Source organism: Choristoneura fumiferana, chromosome 22, assembly GCF_025370935.1.
Source record: "Choristoneura fumiferana chromosome 22, NRCan_CFum_1, whole genome shotgun sequence".
NCBI lineage: Eukaryota > Metazoa > Arthropoda > Insecta > Lepidoptera > Tortricidae > Choristoneura > Choristoneura fumiferana.
The window spans coordinates 8,186,080-8,208,584 of NC_133493.1; the positions used below are offsets into that span (position 1 = coordinate 8,186,080).

Consider the following 22,505-nt stretch of genomic DNA (forward strand, 5'->3'; position numbering starts at 1 on the left):
GGCTATGGCCAAAGTTCCCACGCGGGCCCAGTGCGGATTGGGAACTTCACACGCACCATTGAATTGCTTCGCAGGTCAGTGCAGGTTTCCTCACGATGTTTTTCCTTCACCCCAAAGCTCGTGGTAAATTTCAAATGTAATTCCGCACAAAAGCGAGCCGGGGTTTGAACCCACGATCCTCTGCTTGAGAGGCGATAGGTCAAACCACTAGGCCACCGCGACTTCTAAATTTAATCTAATGATGATTTATACCTACATAGGGCTTAGTCATAATTTTACAATAAATTGGTATACGCGCCGCCAGTTTAAACGAAAAAGTAACTAAGTAATACTATTTTAATTTTAGTATAAAACTTAATTTATTACTAACCTTACCAACCTAACGCACGCGCTAAGTTTATGTTTCAGAAGTGTCACTATTTGTCCACTGTGAGTGTTATTTATGTGTCGGCTCCCACTCACTCACTGTCCTTTATCGCCGCTAAACACATTTACTTTTACTTATTACTGAAAAAAATATTTTTACTTAAAACATAATTTTGGCGATGTACTGGCGGACTTTGTTTGTGCTTGCCGCTTTTTTAAGTGCCATTGAAGCTGATGGGAATTATACTTTTAGCTATCACAGTGAGTATATTGTTGGACTCAAACTCAAACTCACAACATTTATTGACAAGAAAAGACTCAATATGAAGAACAATAATTTTATAATGCACGTGGGACAAAAATGAGCCTAATGCTGAAAAACCACAACATGTTTTATATATGTGTTATTTATTTATTGTATATAGTTAAATATTTGAGGTTTAAATATTATGCATTTATATTTATTCAAATGTTTTGCTCTATTTGTCGATCCTTGTTTTTTTTAATGCTCCTCTACCACTCAAAGGTTGACTGGCAGAGATCCCTGCAGGGATAAGTCCGCCTTTGTGCTTAACACTTTACTTTTATTTATGTAACCTTTTTGTTTTTCCTTTTTGTACAATAAAGAGTATAAACAAACAAACAAACCACAACAAGAAATAGTTGGAAAACCCCCGACTTTGTCACTTCAAAGTTCAATATCTCAAAAACGGCTGAACCAATTTTGATGAAACATCTCTAAGAACCATTGCTAGAAAAACTGTTTTTAATAAATAAACCGCATTCAAATCGGTCCACCCGCTCAAGCGCTACGGTGCCACAGACAGACAGACACACATAGCGGTCAAACTTATAACACCCCTCTTTTTGCGTCGGGGGTTGAAAATAAGACATTTTTAAAATTACTCGTGATCATAAGGCTGATACTTCTAAGAAGTGTACACACAGTTAGGATATTTTAGTGATACCATTTTTAGACGACACACGCATAGAGTTTATTTAAAAATTGGTATGTCGATATAGTTAAGCAACTAGCCACCAATAAATGGTGTGTCCTGTCATAGCCCTTGTCCGTAAATTGTTTTATTTTCATTAATTTACACCCCCCAAATAGGGGTTTATAGTCTATATTATTATTTAAACAAACTATCTTACAACAAAAACGTCAGCATCATACAATCCATACTAATATTTTAAATGCGAAAGAGTGTGTGTTTGTATGTTTGTCCGTTTTTCACGTCGAAACGGAGCGACGGATCGTCGTGATTTTTGGCATATAGATAGTTTATGGACCAGAGAGTGACATAAGCTACTTTTTATCCCGGAAAAATCCACAATTCCCGAAGGAACAGCGCGCGATAACCGAATTCCACGCGGGCAAAACCCATGGAATGATAGCTAACACGCTAGCAACATTTCCTTATTGAAAAGAGATGACAATTCGTTGAGAGAGATAGTGCAGTCCTCTGGTCCTTTGGTCATTTCTTGAATGAGTTTAATGTGCCCCTGGACCCCATAGACCCAGGTTCTCAACTGATAGTAACGAAATTCTAAGCTGAACTGAGGCATCGGTATTTTGTTACTTTCCTGCTTTGAGTTGCTTTCGCCGATGTGCAAGTTTTATTTTTTATTTCTATTGAGACATGGCTCATTCAACTAAATATGCCCTCTTAGGTAAAAGACGGTATCTCAATAATAACACTTGAGTTATTTATGACAATGTGTAGCTTAAGCCATTCTGCATCAGATGATATTGCTACATTATGTTTAGTGTAGTTTTTACTGATTTTAAACAAAGGAGGATCAAGTTCGATGTAATCTTTCTATACAGCAGATATTGTAGTTATACAAACTATATATTTATAAATCAATGCATCCGCTTTGAACTACCAACAACCAGTAATCTCATTTAGATAAAACGATTTTACATTCCAACGATTATTATGTACAAAGCGTATGAAAACAATAGGAAAGAGATAGAATAGGAAATAGAATTTTACATGTTATGAAATTCAAAGAAACTAAAAACTATCAGACAAAGTTGTTGCCAAAAACTTCGCGTCAAAAATGTGAAACTTAAAATATATTTACGATTGTATTAAAGCTTAATGAATTAATGATTTAAGAGAATTTATTTGCTCACCCGCGACCTTATGATAGAGAGCTATGTTTATGCAAGATATGCGTGTTCATGCAGTTCCTCCACCTTCACACTGTAAGAACACACACGAATCACAGAAACCCACCACCACACTACACTGACGCATTTCAAACTCAAATTATTTTGGTTCTTGATATGGACCTCCGCAAAGTACCTAACGTCTGATTCAATAAATTACGTAATTAATTAGTGAAGACCTACGTATGATACACCATATCTTAAGACTTATTGTAATATTATTATATAATACTTACAGTGATGCAGCAACACTGATTGTCTGTTTAGCTACACGATAACTCCACTACTAAATACAGAAGCATTATTCTTTTATAAGTTTATAATTAAATTGGTTGCAATTAAGTATCCTCTGAAACAAATTATTAGAAAGTTAAAAAGCTAACTCAATATTCGCGAAATCAAATTGATACCTACATAAGCATTAAAAATAAAACCGTCTAATTTCAATCCACTCAAATACCGATGATTTATTAATAAACTGTAAAGCACCAAAAGGTTTTCCAAGTTATTTAAATTAATACAGAGCTCTTTTAAATGTTAAAACTTGTATTTTAAACTCGACGGCTAGTTTATAACTCCTATGAAACCTAGGGATGAGAATCTTTATGTCTTATTAAATCGTAAATCGATTCAATCGCAAAAAAAAAGTTTTTGAAATCGATTTGAAACAAAAACTATATCGGTGCCGGACTCGAGAACCGAAATTAGTTTATAGGGTCTGTCAACAACTTAACCTCTGGTAGATGAGTCGAGTTATTTTAACTTTACTCGTTAGTATTCATAAACGATTAAATTAATTTATCTTTTTCTGTCATTTTGACTCGCTTTGCCATATTAATTATTAACTTACATTTAACCTAGATAACCAAAGGCAACCAAAAAATGTTTAAAACATCGGGAAAATGAATCATCTAAGCTTTATGAACCGATTACTTAACAACATTATGCTTCCCAATAAAAATCGATTAAAATTATGAAAATTTTTACTAAATTTGAAATAAGTACGGATATAGAAATAAAAATCGAAACAGATCGAATAAATATTTGTTAATTCTTGGAAAATTCAATTTAAATGATAATTATATATTAAAACACAGATTGCTACCACTAGAATCGTGCTTTCGAGTGCCTTAAAAATTAGGGAAACTTCTGTTTGTGATAAAAACAATCAAGAATCGTTTTGAAAATAATCAAGAATTTGGAAAACGACATTTTTTAGGCAGAATCGCCATCCCTAGTTGACAGGAATGAAGCCAGTTTTAATATTTAACGCTAGAATGGTCATTTGGATCTTATTAATTATTCTGTGTAATGGATGACAAGTTTAGGAATCTTTCCGTACTTGAGTTGATATCAATTTGACTCGCGTTGACTCGCGTAGTAATCAGGCTATTAAATTCCGGGAATGGGCTTTGAGGTTAAAAGGTTTAAATAATTTTGATTTATTAGTGTTTTCTCTGGAAATTAACTCGAAATTTACTCGGGTCCATCAACTTTTTCTTGTACCTACCTCGTTACCATTATGAGGTCCCCAGGACAACTCTTTAAAACCATTAGTGTGTATTTATGTATCAATTATTTAGTTATGTATAAAGTGTGTACCTACCACAGAAAAAGGTGTGTGTAATATCCTTGTGTATTTTCACTGCGACATTTATTTAGTTATAAATTCATTTTAGATTTAGTTTCTTTTAATTTTTCATTAACTACGTGTCTACTCTTGTTTTTCTTGTCCTGTGCATCGTTCAAAAGTTAATTGGAAGAGATCCTTAATGGGATATTGTACATCGATCTCTCAATGTAAACTGATATTTTTATTTGTTTAACACCCGACGCAAAAAGGGTGGTGTTATAAGTTTAAATACTATGTGTGTCTGTCTGTGGCACCGTAGTTGTAGCAGTAGCGTGCCGAACCAATTTGAATGCGATTTTTTTTATTTGAAAGCTGAGTGACTAGCGATGGTTCTTAAACATGTTTTATCAAAATCGATTCAGCCGTTTTTGAGATACAAATACAAATATTATTTATTGCACACCACAAATCAGTACAAAAAATCTATATATTACACTTTAATTCAGGGTAGACAATAGGCGGTCTTATAGCTTAAAAGCGATCTCTTCCAGACGACTATTTGACAGATCAGACAGATATTGAACTTTGAAGTGACAATGTTGTGATTTTCCAACTTTTTGTTGATTAGGTTATATGTACAGTCAAGTCCAAAAATAAGTATCTATTCGAAACACTCAAAAATATGTTACTACGGCCTTATTGCGTCGTAATAAGAGTCTGTGGTACTAATTTTGAAACTTTGAATAAGTTCATATTTTTACACTCGAACCAACTGAATCATGACACGTCGTGCTCGACAAGGGAATTTATTATGACATTTACTTACTGTGAGAACGTTCTACCATGTTGTACCTGGCCATAAGGACTCAAATGGTTACAACTGTAGCAATGAAAAAGTTATACACATACAAAATATTTTAATTCCAGCGGCGTCACAATGCAAAGAGCACACATGCAGACACGGATACAAGTACGAAACATTCTACCGTATATATTCAGAGGACCGCCGGCCGATAAAGATGGATGCCAACGTTTCCATAGAAATGCACATCGCAATACTTGCTGCTAACAACGGACATATTCTGCTGTCAACAGCGGCCAATCCGAATACGACGATGCCGGTGTATGAAATCGGTGAGTTATATGCTATACAGTGTGTGACCCAGAACCGGGGATAATGTTTAAAACAGAGGCTCTATAGATCACCGGTAATTGGATCATCATGGTCCCACCTAAATAAAATCAAAACTTAACTTTTGTTTTTTTTCTAACTAACTTAATCGTAAATTCAATGTACGCCATCCTAGAACCCAGCTGACGTCGCCTGTCACGCTTCAAATATCAAACATTTTGCTTTACATTGCTTCTTCGAATAAACTTTGAAGTGTAATAAAAATAAAATAAAAACGATTTTTTTTCGAAAGTCGCTGAACTAATGTTGTTCAATTTGACGAGTACGATCTATGTTTTATTTAATTATTTGCCCGTGTTAAAGGCCACACGCAGTACATATACGGAGTAGAAGTAGGTTTTAAACGGGGTAGCGGGACGATTTGGAGTGATGTCAGCCGGACTGGCGATATTGGCCTGGGCCAGTACAGCCAAGTGCAAAGATATAAAGAAAGAAAATATATTTATTCACAACACAAGACACAACAATAGTATTAAGTACAAATAGACCACACGAAGGAAAGTATGTGTCATTGCGGTTGTGAATCGGACACTGGTCCAGCATAATGCTGAAGCGTTAATAATAAACATCCCAGCGCTGATTTTCAGCCAGCACCATTGGTGACCCTCGGACCGCTACAAAGATATACTACACAGTTCTATTACTATACATAAGACTACATAAATAGATAATTTGTAAACTTTAAAACATTATTTATTTTATGGCTTTGAAAGACATTACAAAACGGCTAAAGTTACAAAAATATGTATACACGACTTTATGCACTTAACATTAAGGTCGTGTAGGTATACTTATTTTTGTAACTTTGGCCGTGTCGATATCTCTGCATTTGACTGCACTACGAAATGAAAAAATTGAACTTCGTATCTTGCCGTCCTGCTGACGATAATATTATTTATACGAGAGTGAGAGCGATGGCACGACCCAAACTTCGATTTTCGAATTTCGAAGTAGCCCTCCAGAGACGAGTGGAAGAAAAGGAGAGGCCCTTGCCCAACAATGGGCATTTAGACATGCTTTGACTTGCAAGCTTGACTCAACAAGACACTAGCGAATAAGCTCGCCTAGCCACAGTCAAATAAACTGGATCCCGTACCAAGGTGCTACTTTGTGCTACTGATCTCATATTAACATTCCATACATCTACTAAAGAAAATCATAATGAAATTGATTATGAAAAGGTCCCACCCTGGTATACGATTCAGTTCCCTCGTCTGTACGCATAGCCAGACTTTCAATTTAACACCCACACAATAGTACTGTGATCTCAAACTAAGTCAAACTACCCTTGTGTACAAACTACTTAATAGCTCTTACAGGTAGTTAGCAAGTGTTATCAAATTAAGCTAGCACATCCGAGATAGGTCTGCTGGGACCGGAACGCTGGATTTGTGTGAATGGTCAGGTTGAGATCGTCAGTTGTTCGTCTTAATGGCCTAATTCACCACTCGTTCATAAATTTTGGTTAATTTATTGTATCAGGCGTTAGTTTGTGGAGGTCCATATCAATGAACTGAAACAATTACTTTGCTCACCCGCGACCTTAATGTCGCTTGTAGGGTCGCGGATGAGCAAAGTAATTGTTTCAGTTCATTACATTTTGGTTCTCTGTTTTTTCGCCGAAAATGTTTTTCGCAAATTATTATTTCCCAAGTATTTCATAATGGACTTTTTTAATCTGGAAGGATTGTACTTCAGGATTGTCATAAAACTAGCCTAGCCTTACCTATAGGGTTGTAGAGGATAGACCTAAAATATTTCTCTACCTAATTCTCGACCTAATTTCTCTGAGACTGTAAGGAAAAAATCGTTCGCAGTGCAGCGGCGGCCTTAGGGGGTGGCGAACAGGGCAATCGCTCGGGGCTCTGCTCTTGCAGAGGTCTCGCGCAACAACCCAAGCAAATTTAAAAAATATATAAAAACCAGACCTACTTTCGCATCACATACTTTTCACGAAGGACAAAAGGCCTCGCAGAGACCTGCCACCCGGAGCCTTGCAATGGTTAAGGCCGCTGCTGATCGTTCGTCCATATTATTATTTAACAGTTGGGATATATATCATTTAGAAAATTTTCGCCAAAGAGCCAGGATACCATAAATTTCATATGAGAGATATACTCGTATATGATGCCGTCTTTATTTATTCCGACAAAACAAACAGAGACGGTATCACAGATACCTGTCATGGAAAATTTTGTAATTAGTGGTGAGATGAGAGTTTGATGACTATTTTAAGCTTGCTCAGGGTCAAGCAACGGGGTCTCCAGATGTGCCCCCAAAATATTTTATGGAATAAATTTAACAAAACGGACACATCCATACAATATTTTGGGGACACATCTGGAGACCCTGTTTTTCCTGCTCGGAATCATGGACTGAGCCTACCTCCCAAATTTTGTTCAAATCGGAGAGATAAACTCAGCGCACAACGGTAGATAGAAATGCCCAAATATTGTTTTTTTTTACAGTGGTTGGAGGTGGTGGGAATAAATTCACTGAATTGAGAAGGAACTTGAGAAGAAATGCTAAAGACACGGCCAGGACCACTGCGATATTGTCACCGATTGAATTCAGGCCGTTCTACATAAAAATTTGGAAAGGTATTGTAGAAACCATTTTTTTGATAAGAGGGAAAACGAGCATCCACCTGATGGGGAGCAATCACCGCCGCCCATATTTATTTTACTTGAAGATCGTTTTTACAGGATGCTTCTGAACATGGGGCTTTAAATGTAAGATTCCATTCTAGTCCCATAAGGCAAGTGAAATAGGTACTTCAATTTGTACTTGTACTTCAATTTAGATAAATTATTGATCCTCAAAGTTTATTCGTTAAGTCAGTGTAACATCCAAGTGGTGGTGGTTTTGCAGGTGGTAGAACCTTGTGCAAGGTCCGCCCGGATTGCTACCACCATCTTGCTCGCTTATCCTGCCGTGAAGCAGCAGTGCTTGCACTGTTGTGTTTCGGCGTTGAGAGTAAGACAGCCGGTGAAATTACTGGCACTTGAGGTATCCCATCTTAGGCCTCTAGGTTGGGAACGCATCTGCATTCATTCAATACCCCTGGTGTTGCAGATGTTTATGAGCGGTGGTGATCTCTTACCATCAGGAGACCCACTTGCTCGTTTGCCATCCATTACAATAAAAAAAAAAGTCCAGTTTGTGCCCCACGGCGACGCAAAACGTGCTTAGCACAAATAGAACCAAGCATGAAACCACATTACGCGACTCACAACTCAAATAATTACGTTCCGTTAGCCTCACCTTAAAGGTCTCTACCCATCACACCATATCATACTATGACCGTTATAGCAACGTAACAGGCAAAATACAAAGTGAAACATGGATGCACAGAAAAAACCCAGAAAAAGGGACCAGTGCTGGGAATCAAACCCAGGTCCTCAGCATTTCTTTTTTATTCGACTGGATGGCAAACGAGCAAGTGGGTCTCCTGATGGTAAGAGATCACTACCGCCCATAATCATCTGCAACGCCAGGGGTATTGCAGATTCCGTGCTGCGTGCCATAACCCTACAGCCCTACACCGCCACTGGACAGGAGTCTAGACACAAATTTCTCCCATGCACCACACATTTCAGCCTGCTTTTTTTCTAGTCACTTAAGCAGCGAGACTAGCGACATCTATGTTTTAGCTCTCATCGAGAGACGTCAACATTCCTTCGGTATTATTCATTTCTTGCGTCACTGCTTAAGTGACTAGAAAAAAAGCAGGCTGAAATGTGTGGTGCATGGGAGAAATTTGTGTCTAGACTCCTGTCCAGTGGTGGTGTAGGGGTATGGCACGCTGACACGGAAAGGACCTGGGTCGATTCCCAGCGCTGGTCTCTTTTTCTGTTCTGTTTTTCTGTGCATCCATGTTTCAGTTTGTATTTTCGTTGGATTTCACGGGATGACCGTAAAAGTAACAAATTTGGAGTTGAAATAAAAAATACAAAAAGACTCCAAAAGCCAATCTTATCAAGGTATTAGGCAAAAATATATACTTTGTATCGAAAATTATGACACTATGTCCACTAGCATGTTTCATAACCATCCGTCGTCGCCGTCACGTGTCATGTATGCTTTTGACATTTCGTGGCTGACACGCTCCTATTAAGGTCATGGCACGATACGGTGTAGTGGGTAGAGACCTTTATACTTTGTTTTGTTTCCACGAACAGACGGACTCGTTGAATTTGGAAAAGAGGGTGAATCTCCTATACTCCGGTACTTCGATGTACATCCCATTCCCGTGGAGTACTTCAGTTTTGCTGCGTGGACTGGTGTTGAAGCTAAATTCCTTTATGATTGTCCTGTCAATGGGTCCAACAGTAAGTTAATGACCATCTTGCATTAAATGTAATGAATTTCTATATCCCGTAGCAAATATATGTAACTGTGCCAGTGTGAAATTATTATTTTTGTTGAAAATCTCATTTTTATAAAAGCTTTTTTCGCTGCCTCAACTTTTTGTTGACTGTACTTGCGTTGTTACTCAAATTAAATTTGTGTACCAAATTTAATCGTTGCCATTAACCATATAAGAGTTCCGTCCTGCGGAGACGGTCCTGGCCAGACCACTAGAATTTCAGTACCTAGGTACTGAACTACATACAGTACCTAGGTATGCCAAATTTTAAGTCAATCTGACCAATGGAAGTGGGTCAAAATTGAGCTACAAGATTTGACCCGCGCTTTTACATAGAATAATAATAATATAATATTAGACACATTGCATGTTAAATAAAAGCTTGTAAAGGCGTAGATGCATAATGTAAAAATAGTAGATTGTTCAACAAGGAACTAAAACAAGCCATAATGACACGAGATGTTCTATAGTTCGAATGTCATTATGGTTGTTTAATGCTTAGTCTCGAGTTAAACACTGTACTTTTCACTATGAATGCGAGGAAAAAACGATCCTGCATTAAAAAACACCGTTATTGGCAGTTTAGGGATTCCATAGTAAATGGAAAAAAAAACTTTAATCCTTAGAGATTAATGAGGAGCTTTAGTTAGCCCCGATACGCAGAGACTAAAGTAACATTTTAAGAGCATGAGAAGTGAAAAGAAAATTAACAATATATTAAATCAAATAAACCATCGTGTTTAAAAATCATCTCGTACACACGAGGAAAACATCCGGACGTATTAAAAATGAAATTTTGTCAATAATATACTTTTCCTTTCTCATATTTCAGGCTCAACAACGGATTCCCAAGAAGTGGCGCGAAAAATGTCCAACTCGGACAGGCTAAAAACCACCCTACTTATGGACCGATTGCCACATCTGCCGCCAGGACCGACAGTGGAAATCCAACTTGGACTCAAGATTACCAGCGTCAGATACAACCCTTTTACTTCAAAGCTGGTTACTGGGGTGGCGGTAGTAGCGGTGAGCAAAAATACATGCCTTAATTCGATGGTCGAATGTTTTTTTGCCCTAATATATTGTTTGGTCGAATCATTTTTTGCACTAATATACATTACGTATGTTTTAAACTCTTATACCTTACTTAGGCTGCTAGTCAAAATACCACCAACGGGACTTATCATGCTAACACACACGAGTACTAAAGTTTAAAACGTTATATTATAAACCGATCTTAGGCTGCTATTTACTCTTAAACTACCTACTAATAATTCTCAAGAAAATTTAACCATTATAGTTTTCCTAGTAAGTTTGACTGAATCGAAAAACCGTTTTAGCAACCCCCAAAAAATACCTATCCAACGATACCCCACCCCACACTACAAGGATGGATGAGAAAAAAATCACCCCCACTTTACGTCTATGGGAGATACTCTAAAAAAAACTTTTTTAGATTTTTTTATTGTATCATGTTGATCTAGTACAATTTTGTTGGCATAGATTGCATTCTCGTGCAAAATTACAGCATTCTAGCAATGATAATCCCTGAGCAAAGCCGACAGGACGGACAGACAGACAGACATGGTGAAACTATACCTAAAGTTCCGTTTTTGCCATTTTGGCTTCGGAACCCTAAAAACGCTTGCTATTGCGAGCTCGCTAGCAGTTAATAAGTTTTAAAAAATCGACATCGTCACTGCTCTCCTCTGTCATAACTGTCCTCGGTCTCCCGGCTACAAGGTTGTGTTCTGAGGAATGTGTTTTTCATGAACCAATAGAAACTCTTCATTTACCTCACCTCGCTCCGCTCAGCTGTTTCCACTAGAGCGCTGCTGTGCGAGGATAAGTAAATGAAGCGTTACCATTGGTTTATGAAAAATACATTCCTCGCAACACAACCTCGTACATCTTTGGTGGAAACGCTGCCTTATATTGCTAAAATTAACTCGACATTCAGCCGTTTCGTGCTCTACATATTTGTGGCTAAAGTCGCTGCAATATCGAAGCGTCGTTACACCTATTTTTCCAACATAAAAATCTTGTGTATAGTTTATGTCAATCCAATTTATAGAAAGGGTAAACAAACACGCCATTAACCCGACCACAGACATTTAATGATGTGAAAACCTAGAACCTATTGCAAAATAATTAATCTGTTCAGTGAATCGATCGTAATTTATTAATTGAATAGATCAACGTATTTTTGTCTATTTTATTATTTACAATACTTGATTTAATTCCAAAGACTGTTTATTCAATTATAAAAGCAGTAAATATTTTTTTTAATTTTAAGGTAAATAAATAATAATCGCTTATTTAATCGAGTATTAATCGATTTATAAAATGACAAATTTTCCAGCATCTCTACGCTAGTCTATGGTACTACAGATTATACACGAGTTTCTTTCAAGAAATAACGTCAGACTTTAACGAAGATTTTTTAAATTAAAATTAAATATTGAAATAAAGTGAATTTTCGTGAAAAAAGTGATTAGATGTCTAGTTAAGACACAAATTATAGATAGGTAAATGTGTTATTGATTCGATCCAGTGGGTGTTTATACAATAATTTGGATGAAATCGGTTTGTTTACACTTTCCATAAATTGGATTGGCATAACGTATAGTAACTATGACGTAACAGTTTCAATGGGAGAAAAATTATACCAAATAATAATTCGACGAAGATTAGAATAAAAAAAATAGATCTAATACAAATATTCTTTATTCATCATCATCATCATGAGCCTACAGAAGTCCACTGCTGGACATAGGCCTCTTCCATGGCGTGCCACAACACTGTCTTCAGCTGTAGTAGTTTGGCTGTGCTGTATTCTTTTTTGCCCACCACAAATCAGTACAAAAAATGTATATAGACGCACAAATTCAGGGTAGACAATAGGCGGTCTTATCGCTTAAAGCAAGAACAATAACGTGGAGATACGTTAACAAAGGTGAACTTAACCTTTTAAGGGATCTCTACAAGTCAAATATGTCTACTTTACAGAGCTGGGTAGATGAGAGCATGGCGTGGAATCCAGATAAGTTCAATAACATCACAAGGCTTGCCTTCAGTGATGGACAAATATGGCGGCCGACGTTTTTCCTCATCAAGTAATTAACTATTTCGTACTTTTAAAAAAGCTCGTATCTCAAAATCAATAATTTTTGATTGAACTTTATGAACATTATGTCAAGATTCAATTTTTTTAACGTATTGATTTGAGATACGAGTTTTTTTCAAAGTAGTGACGAGTTCTAGCACATTTTGTTGAACATAAGTGTCCCCCATAGACCTTCAGCTGCTTTGGTTGGAAGCGACCTGTAACCAATGTGAATCTGGCTTTATCCAGGTCATCTGTCACTCTTGTTAGTCGACGTTCCACGCTGCACTTGCTGATTCGTCTGTACATTCTTTTTAAACCAACTTGATACAGGATAAGTGTCCTATAACCCAACCAACCAACAAAAAGATGGGAAACCCCTGACTTTGACACTTCAAAGTTCAGTATCTCAAAAACGGCTTAACCAATTTTGATGAAACATGTCTAAGAACCATCGCTAGAAAACTTAATTTCAAATATAAAACCGCATTCAAATCGTTCCACCCGTTTAAACTTAAAAACTTATTATACATTATAACACACCTCTTTTTGCGTCAGGGGTTAAAAATAAATTATTTATTTAATTAATTAATTAGCTGGACATCTGGAATAACACGTAGGCTAGGTACTTTTTATCTCTATATTCCCCCGGGATAGCGATAAAAATCTCGAAATAACAACCGCTGGGCTTAGAGTCGTGAAATTTAGTGTGTAGGCAGCTGCACGTCTGGAATAACACAAAGGCTACTTTTTATCCCGATATTCTCACGGGATAAAGATAAAATCTTGAAATTTCAACCGCTGGGTGTAGTCTTGAAATTTTGGACAGTTGTTCTTAACACAACCGCAATGAAGACCACGATATAAATTTTAGGTATTCCTAGGGATTTCCATTGTACCAGATTGAATGTTTACGCGTGCAAAGCCGCGGGTAGACTCTAGTTTAATTAATATAACTGTTATAATTTACCAGTTCCGAAGACAAGGGTGCAATAGACATAGAGAACCCCGGGCCCACGATGATGGTAAACAGCGGAGAAGCCACGTACTACTTCCAGGCTGAGCTGACTACTTGGTGCTTTGAATACGCTAAAACTTACAACAGGTAAGATTTCATAAGCTTGTTTTTAACTTATAATTTTTGGCTCTTCAGGTCGAATCTTACTGTCCGTCTGTCTGTCTGTCTTTCCGAGGCTAAGCTCAGAGACCGTTAGTACTAGAAAGCTGTAATTTGACATGAATATACATGTCAGTTACACCGACAGTGGTGAAACAAAAAAAGGTGTGGGGGTGTTTTTTTCTCAACTAACGCTATTGGTACTATAGTGTGAGTATCGTGGGATAGGTCTTATAACCATGGGGTTTCCAATTCGATTCATCATCATCATCATCATTCCAGCTTATATACGTCCCACTGCTGGGCACAGGCCTCCTCTCAGAATGAGAGGACTTGGGCCGTAGTTCCCACGCGGGCCCACGTGCGGATTGGGAACTTCACACACACCTTTGAATTGCTTCGCAGGTATGTGCAGGTCTCCTCACGATGTTTTCCTTCGCCGTAAAGCTCGTAGTAAATTTCAAATGTAATTCCGCATTGAATTTCGAAAAACTCAGAGGTGCGAGCCAGGGTTTGAACCCACGATCCTCTGCTTGAGAGGCCATAGGTCAAACCACTCAGCCGCCACGGCTCCACCTTCAATTCGATTCAACCTGGTTTTGCGAAATATTTAACTAAAAATTGAAATTGAATTCACCCGTTTAAGAGCTACGGTGCCACAGACACACACACAGACACACATGGCGGCCAAACTTATAACACCCCTCTTTTTGCGTCGGGGGTTAACAAGAATAGATTTAAGGTTGATGTTTGTTTTTAGATGCCACACGATGAGTATCGGTGTTCAGTCGTCATGAAACTCACGAGAGGATTCAAATAGAAGAGATGAGTCACATGCCATAGTAAGTTTTATTTTGTTTTGACCCGGAAGTTCTGTCGTCTATGCTTAGGCGCTTATGATGGATCTAACCTCATCTGTTTAGAAAAAATGATACAGAACAAGATGCTAAAAGATTTGCCATTGTAAGGTTTGCCTGGAAGAGATGAATGCCTAACCTTAATAAGTGCTTCTCTGTACTGTTTACCCTATGTAATTGTATTGTAAAGCTTCCAGATAGTAGCAGTAGCATGATGAATGATTGTGTTACTCTGAGGATGAACTCTGGACGATATTTAAGCAGAGTAAATAAAATACGGAAGTCACTTTACTTGTTTAATTAGTAATAAGTTGGAACAAAAATAAGGCATGCGGTGAAGCTGCGAGCGACAGCAGAGAGAGAGGCGCCACTGAGCGTGCGGCGAGGAAAGAACTAAAATTGCGTTCCATTTCTAACAGTTCAAAATGCAGAAGTGTAGTAATGGTGTCGGTGATAGTTTTGGTGGGTTTATGCAATTTGTGTGTCTTCTTACAGCAGCTGCATGCAGGCTTGCCAGGTGTACGGTATTTTACCGAACCGTTCGGTATTTTAGCACTGTGTTCAGTGTTCGTTATAGCAAAAATATCGAAGTAAATTGCTCACTGTTCGGTATTATTCGAAAAAATCATTGCGTTGGAAGCGTTTTGTGTTTTTTTTGCTCACTCTTCGGTATTTATTCGAAAAAGACCTGGCAACCCTGGCTGCATGACACGTTTGTAGCATAGACGTAGCTATCATAAGATCGCGGGTGAGCAAAGTAATTGTAGTTTCTGTAAGTAACTGATTCAATAAATTGTTAGTTCACAGACACAGCGGAGGTCATTCCAAATGAATGGCAAATAAACTGGAAACAGGGCGTGGTGCTGCCTGCTAAATGGCACGCCATCTTCAAGCCAAACGACAATGATACTGACCTGAGCGACCGGTTTCTTATAAACATTAGACTAAAAAGGAAAGCCACGGCGTATAATATTGTGTTTTATACGCCTTTGACAGGTGAGAGTTCCTTTTTACAAGCTTTTATTTAGTTTCACCTGTCCCGTTGTCTGTCTGTCTGTCTTTCTGTCTGTCTATAATCAAATCTTGCAAGTTAAATTCGACCAACTTCCAGTAGTTGGATTGTGTTGTGAAAATACAAGTACAGTCATCAAAAAAAGCTTGTATTACAAATGACATTTTTACCAAAAACTTATATACGACGCCAGTTAACCAGACCATTATCCTACTAAAATATAATAAAAAATAAAAATAAAATATAATGAATTTTGTGAGTATGTGTGTATGTTTGTGTCGGATCTAGATGAAATTTGGTACCTTTAAGTCTACTTAAGTACCCAATTTAATTCCTTTATCTAGCTAGAATAATACATAGGCCACTTTTTATCCTGATATTTTCGCGTGGTACTAATTGTAAGTGAAAATCGCGAAAACTTAAAACATTACTCGACAACAATAATACCTAAACTGTATACATATAAACTATACAAGACTGAGCCTTATTTTCTAAAACGCGTGGAATCACAGTCCTTTTCACCACTTCTTTTTATCACACGGTATAAGATGAGGGTAGAAAGAGATAGTGAATGCAATTGCGAACATCAGCGCGTTAGACAATACGGCCTTTGTAGATAAATCGGCCAAACATATTCTGATTGTTGTGTACCAATTTTGTATAATTTCAGTGCTGGTACTGTTCGTCTTGATGTCATTCTGGAGTGAACCACTAGAAATGTCTCGTATCTGGTTCTACGCTGGTTCCACCATTGTTATATGCATGGGGTTATGCTACATCGACTATTTGGTGCCTTGCCATAATGTGCCCACTATTCGTAAGCACCACTTTATTTTACTATTAAAACATCCGTGCTTTGTCTGACTTTAGAATATAATGAACACATCTCTTCCCGTAAGTGTCGTAAATGACAACTAAAAAACCTGATGTCACAGTGGGCAGCAGCACTCTCTATAGCCAAATAATAAACTTTGGACTCCGGCTCTGCGGTGTGGAAGGCCAGAGAAGACCATCACACCATTTTTTAACCCTCAACGCAAAAAGAGGGGTGTTATAAGTATGACCGCTGTGTGTCTGAGTGTCTGTCTGTGGCACCATAGCTCTTAAACGGGTGAACTGATTTGAATACGGTTTTTTTTTTATTTGAAAGTAGATTTTCTAGCGATGGTTCTTAGGCATGTTTTATTAAAATCGGTTTAGTCGTTTCTGAGATATTCAAGTTTGAAGTGACAAATGTCGGGGTTTTCAAACTTTTTGTTGGTTAGGTTATCTCGGAAGTTCACAACAAATCTACAACCGGCGAACATGCCGATTTCGTCAAAATTATAGCGACTCAGAACTTAGAAAGACTTTTGTTAAGATGACATTATTCATTTATTTCAAAAACAATGAATTTCTTTCATTTTGAATAACGAGCTAATCTCAGGAAATTAAAATGTACCTACACAAACATGAATTGACAATTTACTTACTGCGGGCGGCACAAAGCGACTGTCATTAAGATTATTACGGAAGGTGGTCCAGTGGACGACATCTTGCTGACTTGGTAAAAGTGATGATGAATTACCTTGCTACTCTGACTGGCACTTTACGTGGCATTGACAGTATCAGCGTTACATACAAATCACAAAACAATCCACACACATGAAACACCTCAAGTAATCCATCCACCAAAGGACTATTGACATAAAAAAGACGAAAAATTTACCTTCTCGTTTTTCTTTTCAGTTATTCTGTACGTGACAGTTTTAAGCGGCATTTTAATCGCTTTGCTCACACAAGTGTTATTGATGACATCAGTGGCCCAGAGGGTGTGCAAGTCATCTCTCATTTCTTCTGTACTCGCTAACAGAATCTTCAGAATTATATTTCTCTTACCCGCTATAAAGGTTAGCTACCCATACTTTTAAAATACGACTACATACAATTTTCAGAACAATTATCCGTAAAATAAAAAATAAAAACGCGATTTCTAAAAAAAAATTCACAATTTATCTGTTTCTGTTTTCTTTTAGTACCAGTATGTATCTTATGGGCCTACCTTTTCAATTACCTACTTTTTTAAGAGCTCTGCGTAGCCAAAATGGCAAAAACGAAACCTTCATCGTTTTGCCATATCTATCTGTCCGTTTATCCGTCCATCCGTTCGTGGCTTAGCTAAAAGACTATTAGTGATAGAGTGCTGTAATTTTGCACGAATATATTTTTAGCAATTATGCCAACAAAATGGTGAAAGAAAATTGCAGTTTTTTTTTTTCAGTATATACCTAGAGTACCTACTTACTTACCTTTAATGACGTAATTTTTTTCTCGTAATCACTTTTTCTCATCAAAACTTATTTTAGATCCCGTTGATTGGTTGGTTTGAAGGCAAACCTCTTTTCTTGCAGAATGGCTCCAACTACAATATGATAAATGAAGCATACTCGCAAGAAGATGATGAATGTGGTGCAATCGTTGCGCCAAGGAACGGCAACGTCGAGGAAATGGAGACAGAAGCGGCAGGGGAGCGCGAGGAGCTCGCCTCCGCCATAGACAAACTCATGTTCGTTGTGTACTCTGTGGTATTTGCGGTTATGCTTGCCTTGCATTTCTAAAGCAATAAATTAAATACTCATTAAACGTGATATTTGTGTACGGCAAATGATTTTTAAGCCCCGACGCATAAAGAGGGGTGCTATAAGTTTGACCGCTATGTGTGTCTGTCTGTGGCACCGTAACTCTTAAACGGGTGGACCGATTTGAGTGCAGTTTTTTTTTATTTGAAAATACGTTTTCTAGCAATGGTTCTTAGACATGTTTCATCAAAATCGGTGCAGTCGTTTTTGAGATATTGAACTTTGAAGTGACAAAGTCGGGGTTTTCCAACTTTTTGTTGGGTAGGTTAATTAAGTGTGCTACAACCTTCTGCAGAAAATAAGTAGTGGGTCTTTATGTCTCCATCTGAAAAAGTGTCATCGTTGTAGTATCAGCCAAATAAGCCAAATAAATTTAATTTTTAAACAATTTCCTATCAAATGGATCATCATCATCATCTCAGCCTATATATGTCCCACTGCTGGGCACAGGCCTCCTCTCAGAACAAGAGGGCAGATCAAAGATCAAGGATCAAAGATCTCAGATCAAATGGATATTTGTTGCTAAAGTCGAACTTTCAAGTTGACAGACACGTCTATTGGCATTATTGTTTCATGACATGCAAACGATTATCAACTTTAGGGTGGTAGGGCACATATTTGGCTGATGGTACATACATACCTAGAAAGTCATTGTGACAAAGGCAATTTTGACGGAAGTCTTTATAGCGAACCTCATTGTGACGTACGCAAAAAGGTAAAAAACGGCTACTGAACTGTATTAGGAACAAAACTGAGAAACGTAACGAAGCTGAGCAAATTTTATTAAGCAAATTATATAATTTATTTAAGGAAATGAGTTCATTTTTAAGTTTTAAATTTCGTGAAAATTGGCTTTTATTGCATAATTATTTCGACTGTCCCCCCTTTCGACGATGACGAAATTAACTATTATAGGAAAAACGTTTAATAAATTCAGTATCAATAAATAGTGATCATTTATAAAAAATACAAAAAAAAATTAAAAGTGTCTTCTATCAAAAAGATAAATTAATATTTTAGCTAAACGAAGAGCAATTATTTCTAAAAGCGTAGATTTATTAAATCCGCACGCTAAAAGCTAGTCGCGGTTTTATTCAAAAACATATCATTTTAAAACAGATACCCAAAATTAAACGCAAAAACTGCCGAACACGATTTCGCTTTTGAGAGCATTTTTATCGTAGATGATAAAAAGTGCTCAATTTTTTATACAAATCGATCCGAAAATGGTATTTGCATGTGAAAAACCGACAGGAGGGCACACACCCACATCAAAGAAACGTGATTGGTTCGTTAAGCGGCGAAAATTGTCCGTACACGGCTCTACCGTGCTGATTATTACCTGGAAATAACCCCACGATCCCCAGAAAATACTCCGGCTGTAAAAATATTATGGTATAGTGGAACAAATTGAATCATGACCCAGGGTGGTCCCTTTGTGCTACTAATGTCATGTTGACATCTCATATTTTTGTCAAGCAATTCATAGTGAAAATGATTGTACCTAAATATTAGACGTTTTGGAAAAGAAAGCGAAAAAAATTACCACCAATAAATAAAATGACTACCAAAACAAGAATGACTGATTTTCATAAATATCTACCCCTAAATCCCTATCTCTATTTTTATTTCCTGTTGTATTGTTTACCATGCATTTTGTCATTGTAGCTATGTTAACTAACTCATTGCGCTGATAGATAAGTGATACTCAATAAAGAAGATTTGTATTCTCGTATTGTATAAAATAAATAAAATAAAAAAACAAAATAACCCATGTAATTTTTATTTTTTATATTATTTTTGTGATTCTAATTTACTTAGTTTAGATAACTCTAGCAATTGAAATAATTATAATATAATTTTGATTTTGAGAAAATAACTTTCTGCCAAGTTGCTTTCGGCACATTTTTCCTTGCAATTATGGCCTTTCCGGAAGCGCTGGTAGCCTAAAACGAATTGTCATGGTAAAAGAGCCTTTTGTACCCGTAGACCTTACACAAGCCCCTTTAGCAATTTTTTTTGTGTTTCGTATCCGTCAGTCTGCCTGTCTGTCCGTCATAGGGCTGTTTCTCAAGAAAATGTAACAGAGAGATAAGTAAACGCGCGATTCATAACATATATTTAATTTTTTTTAAGGAGCCTGTATTTTTATTACTACTTCAAAAAATAATATCAAAACTGAAATAAAATTTAAATTTAATAAAAAACAATTAAAGAGGTAAGCCAATATAAAATGACCCACACTGCATAGGTACATTATGCTTAGAAGCAGAGCTGTGTTAATTCTTGATTTTTGTAGACACGGCTTTTTTTTATACTGCATGTTTTACAAATCTAAATAATTCATACAGAATAAGTTTTTTTTCATCCCTCCTGTTCGGAAAGTTTAATTTTCATGGGTAGATAGTCAGGTGGAATATTGCGTTTTCATCTCTAGGGTGGAAAGTATTTTTATTTTTCGATTAGTCACGAAGTCGAAGATAATTGAGTTACGTCAATGACACTTTTTTTTCACTTCGTTCGACCGCCAGAAATATTTCGGGTGAAGTGGGTCACTTTCCACCCTTAGCTATCAATCTACTATTCCTATACGATTAATAAAAAGCCGTATCCAGTAGATAATGTATGCCAGTTATATATCAAATACCTCGCTTTTCCCCAATTTGAGCGAGAAAGCCTCGTATTCCAGTGAGAGGCCGCGTATTAGATTCCTGTTAATCCAAACGAAAATTCTACGTCCCTTTATTCCCGATATAGGTGAGTTTATCCGGACTAAGGAAGTAGAACGCTTACGCGAAAATGTGATGGAAAATCTGAAGGAACAATCGCTGCGTTGGTGAAATGGTGTTATATGATCTTTATACAAAATGTTTTATATAGACTATCGCGGTAATTACTAACTTTATGATTTAAATTCGGGTTTTGTTCCGCGTATCTTGATTTAGAGAGGCCAGAAGGGATCAAGGTACGGAAAAAACCCGAATTTAAATCATAAAAATAATTTTATTAGTGCACATTAAAATCTTTTTTTTCATCATCCCAGCCTATATACGTCCACTGGTGGGCACAGGCCTCCTCTCAGAACAAGAGGTTTGGCCATAGTTCCCACGCGGGCCAGTGCGGATTGGGAATTCGCACGCACCATTGAATCGCTTCGCAGGTTTCCTCACGATGTTTTCCTTCACCGCAAAGCTCGTGGTAATTTTAATTTAAAAAAATCTACATTTAAAAATCTGTGAAATGATTTTTTGTCAAAACACGTTCTTATGAGATAAGTAAAATTGTTTTTTCACATAGTGTTTACAACAGAACAAATATCTCAGTGTTCGAATATTTTGAACGACTAGACAGCCCGGTGTCTTGACGACGACTGTACATAGGTACGTTATAAAATAAAAGACAACAAACACGGTGAAATTATAAGAATCCTTGTAAGGAATACGAAATTCTAAAGAGATTATAATGATCACCAACTTTATACAGGATCAATATTCTGAGTAAATACATGCTCTGCTACTTTTTAACGTTATTGTTATTGGGTCCAAAAGTAGTGTGAATTTTGTTTATGGAAATAATCATTTCCTGCGCCACATCAGTCATCTTGGCAATGATGGTCTTTCCGAAAGCGCTTATAGTATAAAAATTTGCATGTAAAAGAGCACTTGCGGCAAAAATAATTACGTTTATGAAATTGCTCTTTGTAGTCTCCAAGCATCTGACTAAATTCGGCAAAAAGGTCCTCGACATGTCCTTAAGTAAGTAACCAAATTAACTCATCTGCTTGAAAAGCGTGACCCTTATAAGGCTAAAGCTCCAAAAAACAAATATCTGACAGGGCGCCTTCATACGTGGAGCATTTAATCAACTGGAGGCGTCAAAGGCTATTTTCTAATAACCTAGCCAGCGTAAAAATGTTGGAAAAATCCCTGACATTTTAATTTGAGAGTTCAATATAACAAAAACAGTTAAGGTTTCCGGATCCCGGATTCTATCGCGCAAAGAAACTCCAAGCATAGTCTCTCCATAGCTCGTTGCGTAACACTGAGCCTCTCTAATAGGCCAACAGTCAAGGACCACGTCTCAGAGCTATAGGTCATCACTTACTGTCGAGCGAGA

General features: G+C 37.1%; 2 protein-coding genes across 2 annotated transcripts in view; both read left to right on the plus strand.

The window, feature by feature from the left end:
- Positions 1 to 441: 441 nt before the first annotated feature.
- The window catches only part of NtR (neuronal acetylcholine receptor subunit NtR), a 25,908-nt gene continuing 3,844 nt past the window's right edge, over positions 442 to 22,505 (plus strand). The window contains exons 1-7 of the mRNA XM_074104872.1: positions 442 to 627; positions 5,046 to 5,252; positions 7,779 to 7,910; positions 9,492 to 9,641; positions 10,512 to 10,705; positions 12,689 to 12,795; positions 13,759 to 13,890. Coding sequence (XP_073960973.1) covers positions 546 to 627; positions 5,046 to 5,252; positions 7,779 to 7,910; positions 9,492 to 9,641; positions 10,512 to 10,705; positions 12,689 to 12,795; positions 13,759 to 13,890 — 1,004 coding nt within the window. The 5' untranslated portion in view covers positions 442 to 545. The remainder of the gene's footprint in view (positions 628 to 5,045; positions 5,253 to 7,778; positions 7,911 to 9,491; positions 9,642 to 10,511; positions 10,706 to 12,688; positions 12,796 to 13,758; positions 13,891 to 22,505) is intronic.
- On the plus strand, positions 15,201 to 18,393 carry LOC141440139 (uncharacterized). Its single transcript, XM_074104606.1, has 5 exons — positions 15,201 to 15,221; positions 15,560 to 15,755; positions 16,442 to 16,588; positions 17,500 to 17,660; positions 18,162 to 18,393. The coding sequence occupies exons 1-5, from the start codon at positions 15,201 to 15,203 to the stop codon at positions 18,366 to 18,368; spliced, it is 732 nt and encodes a 243-aa protein (XP_073960707.1). The 3' UTR covers positions 18,369 to 18,393.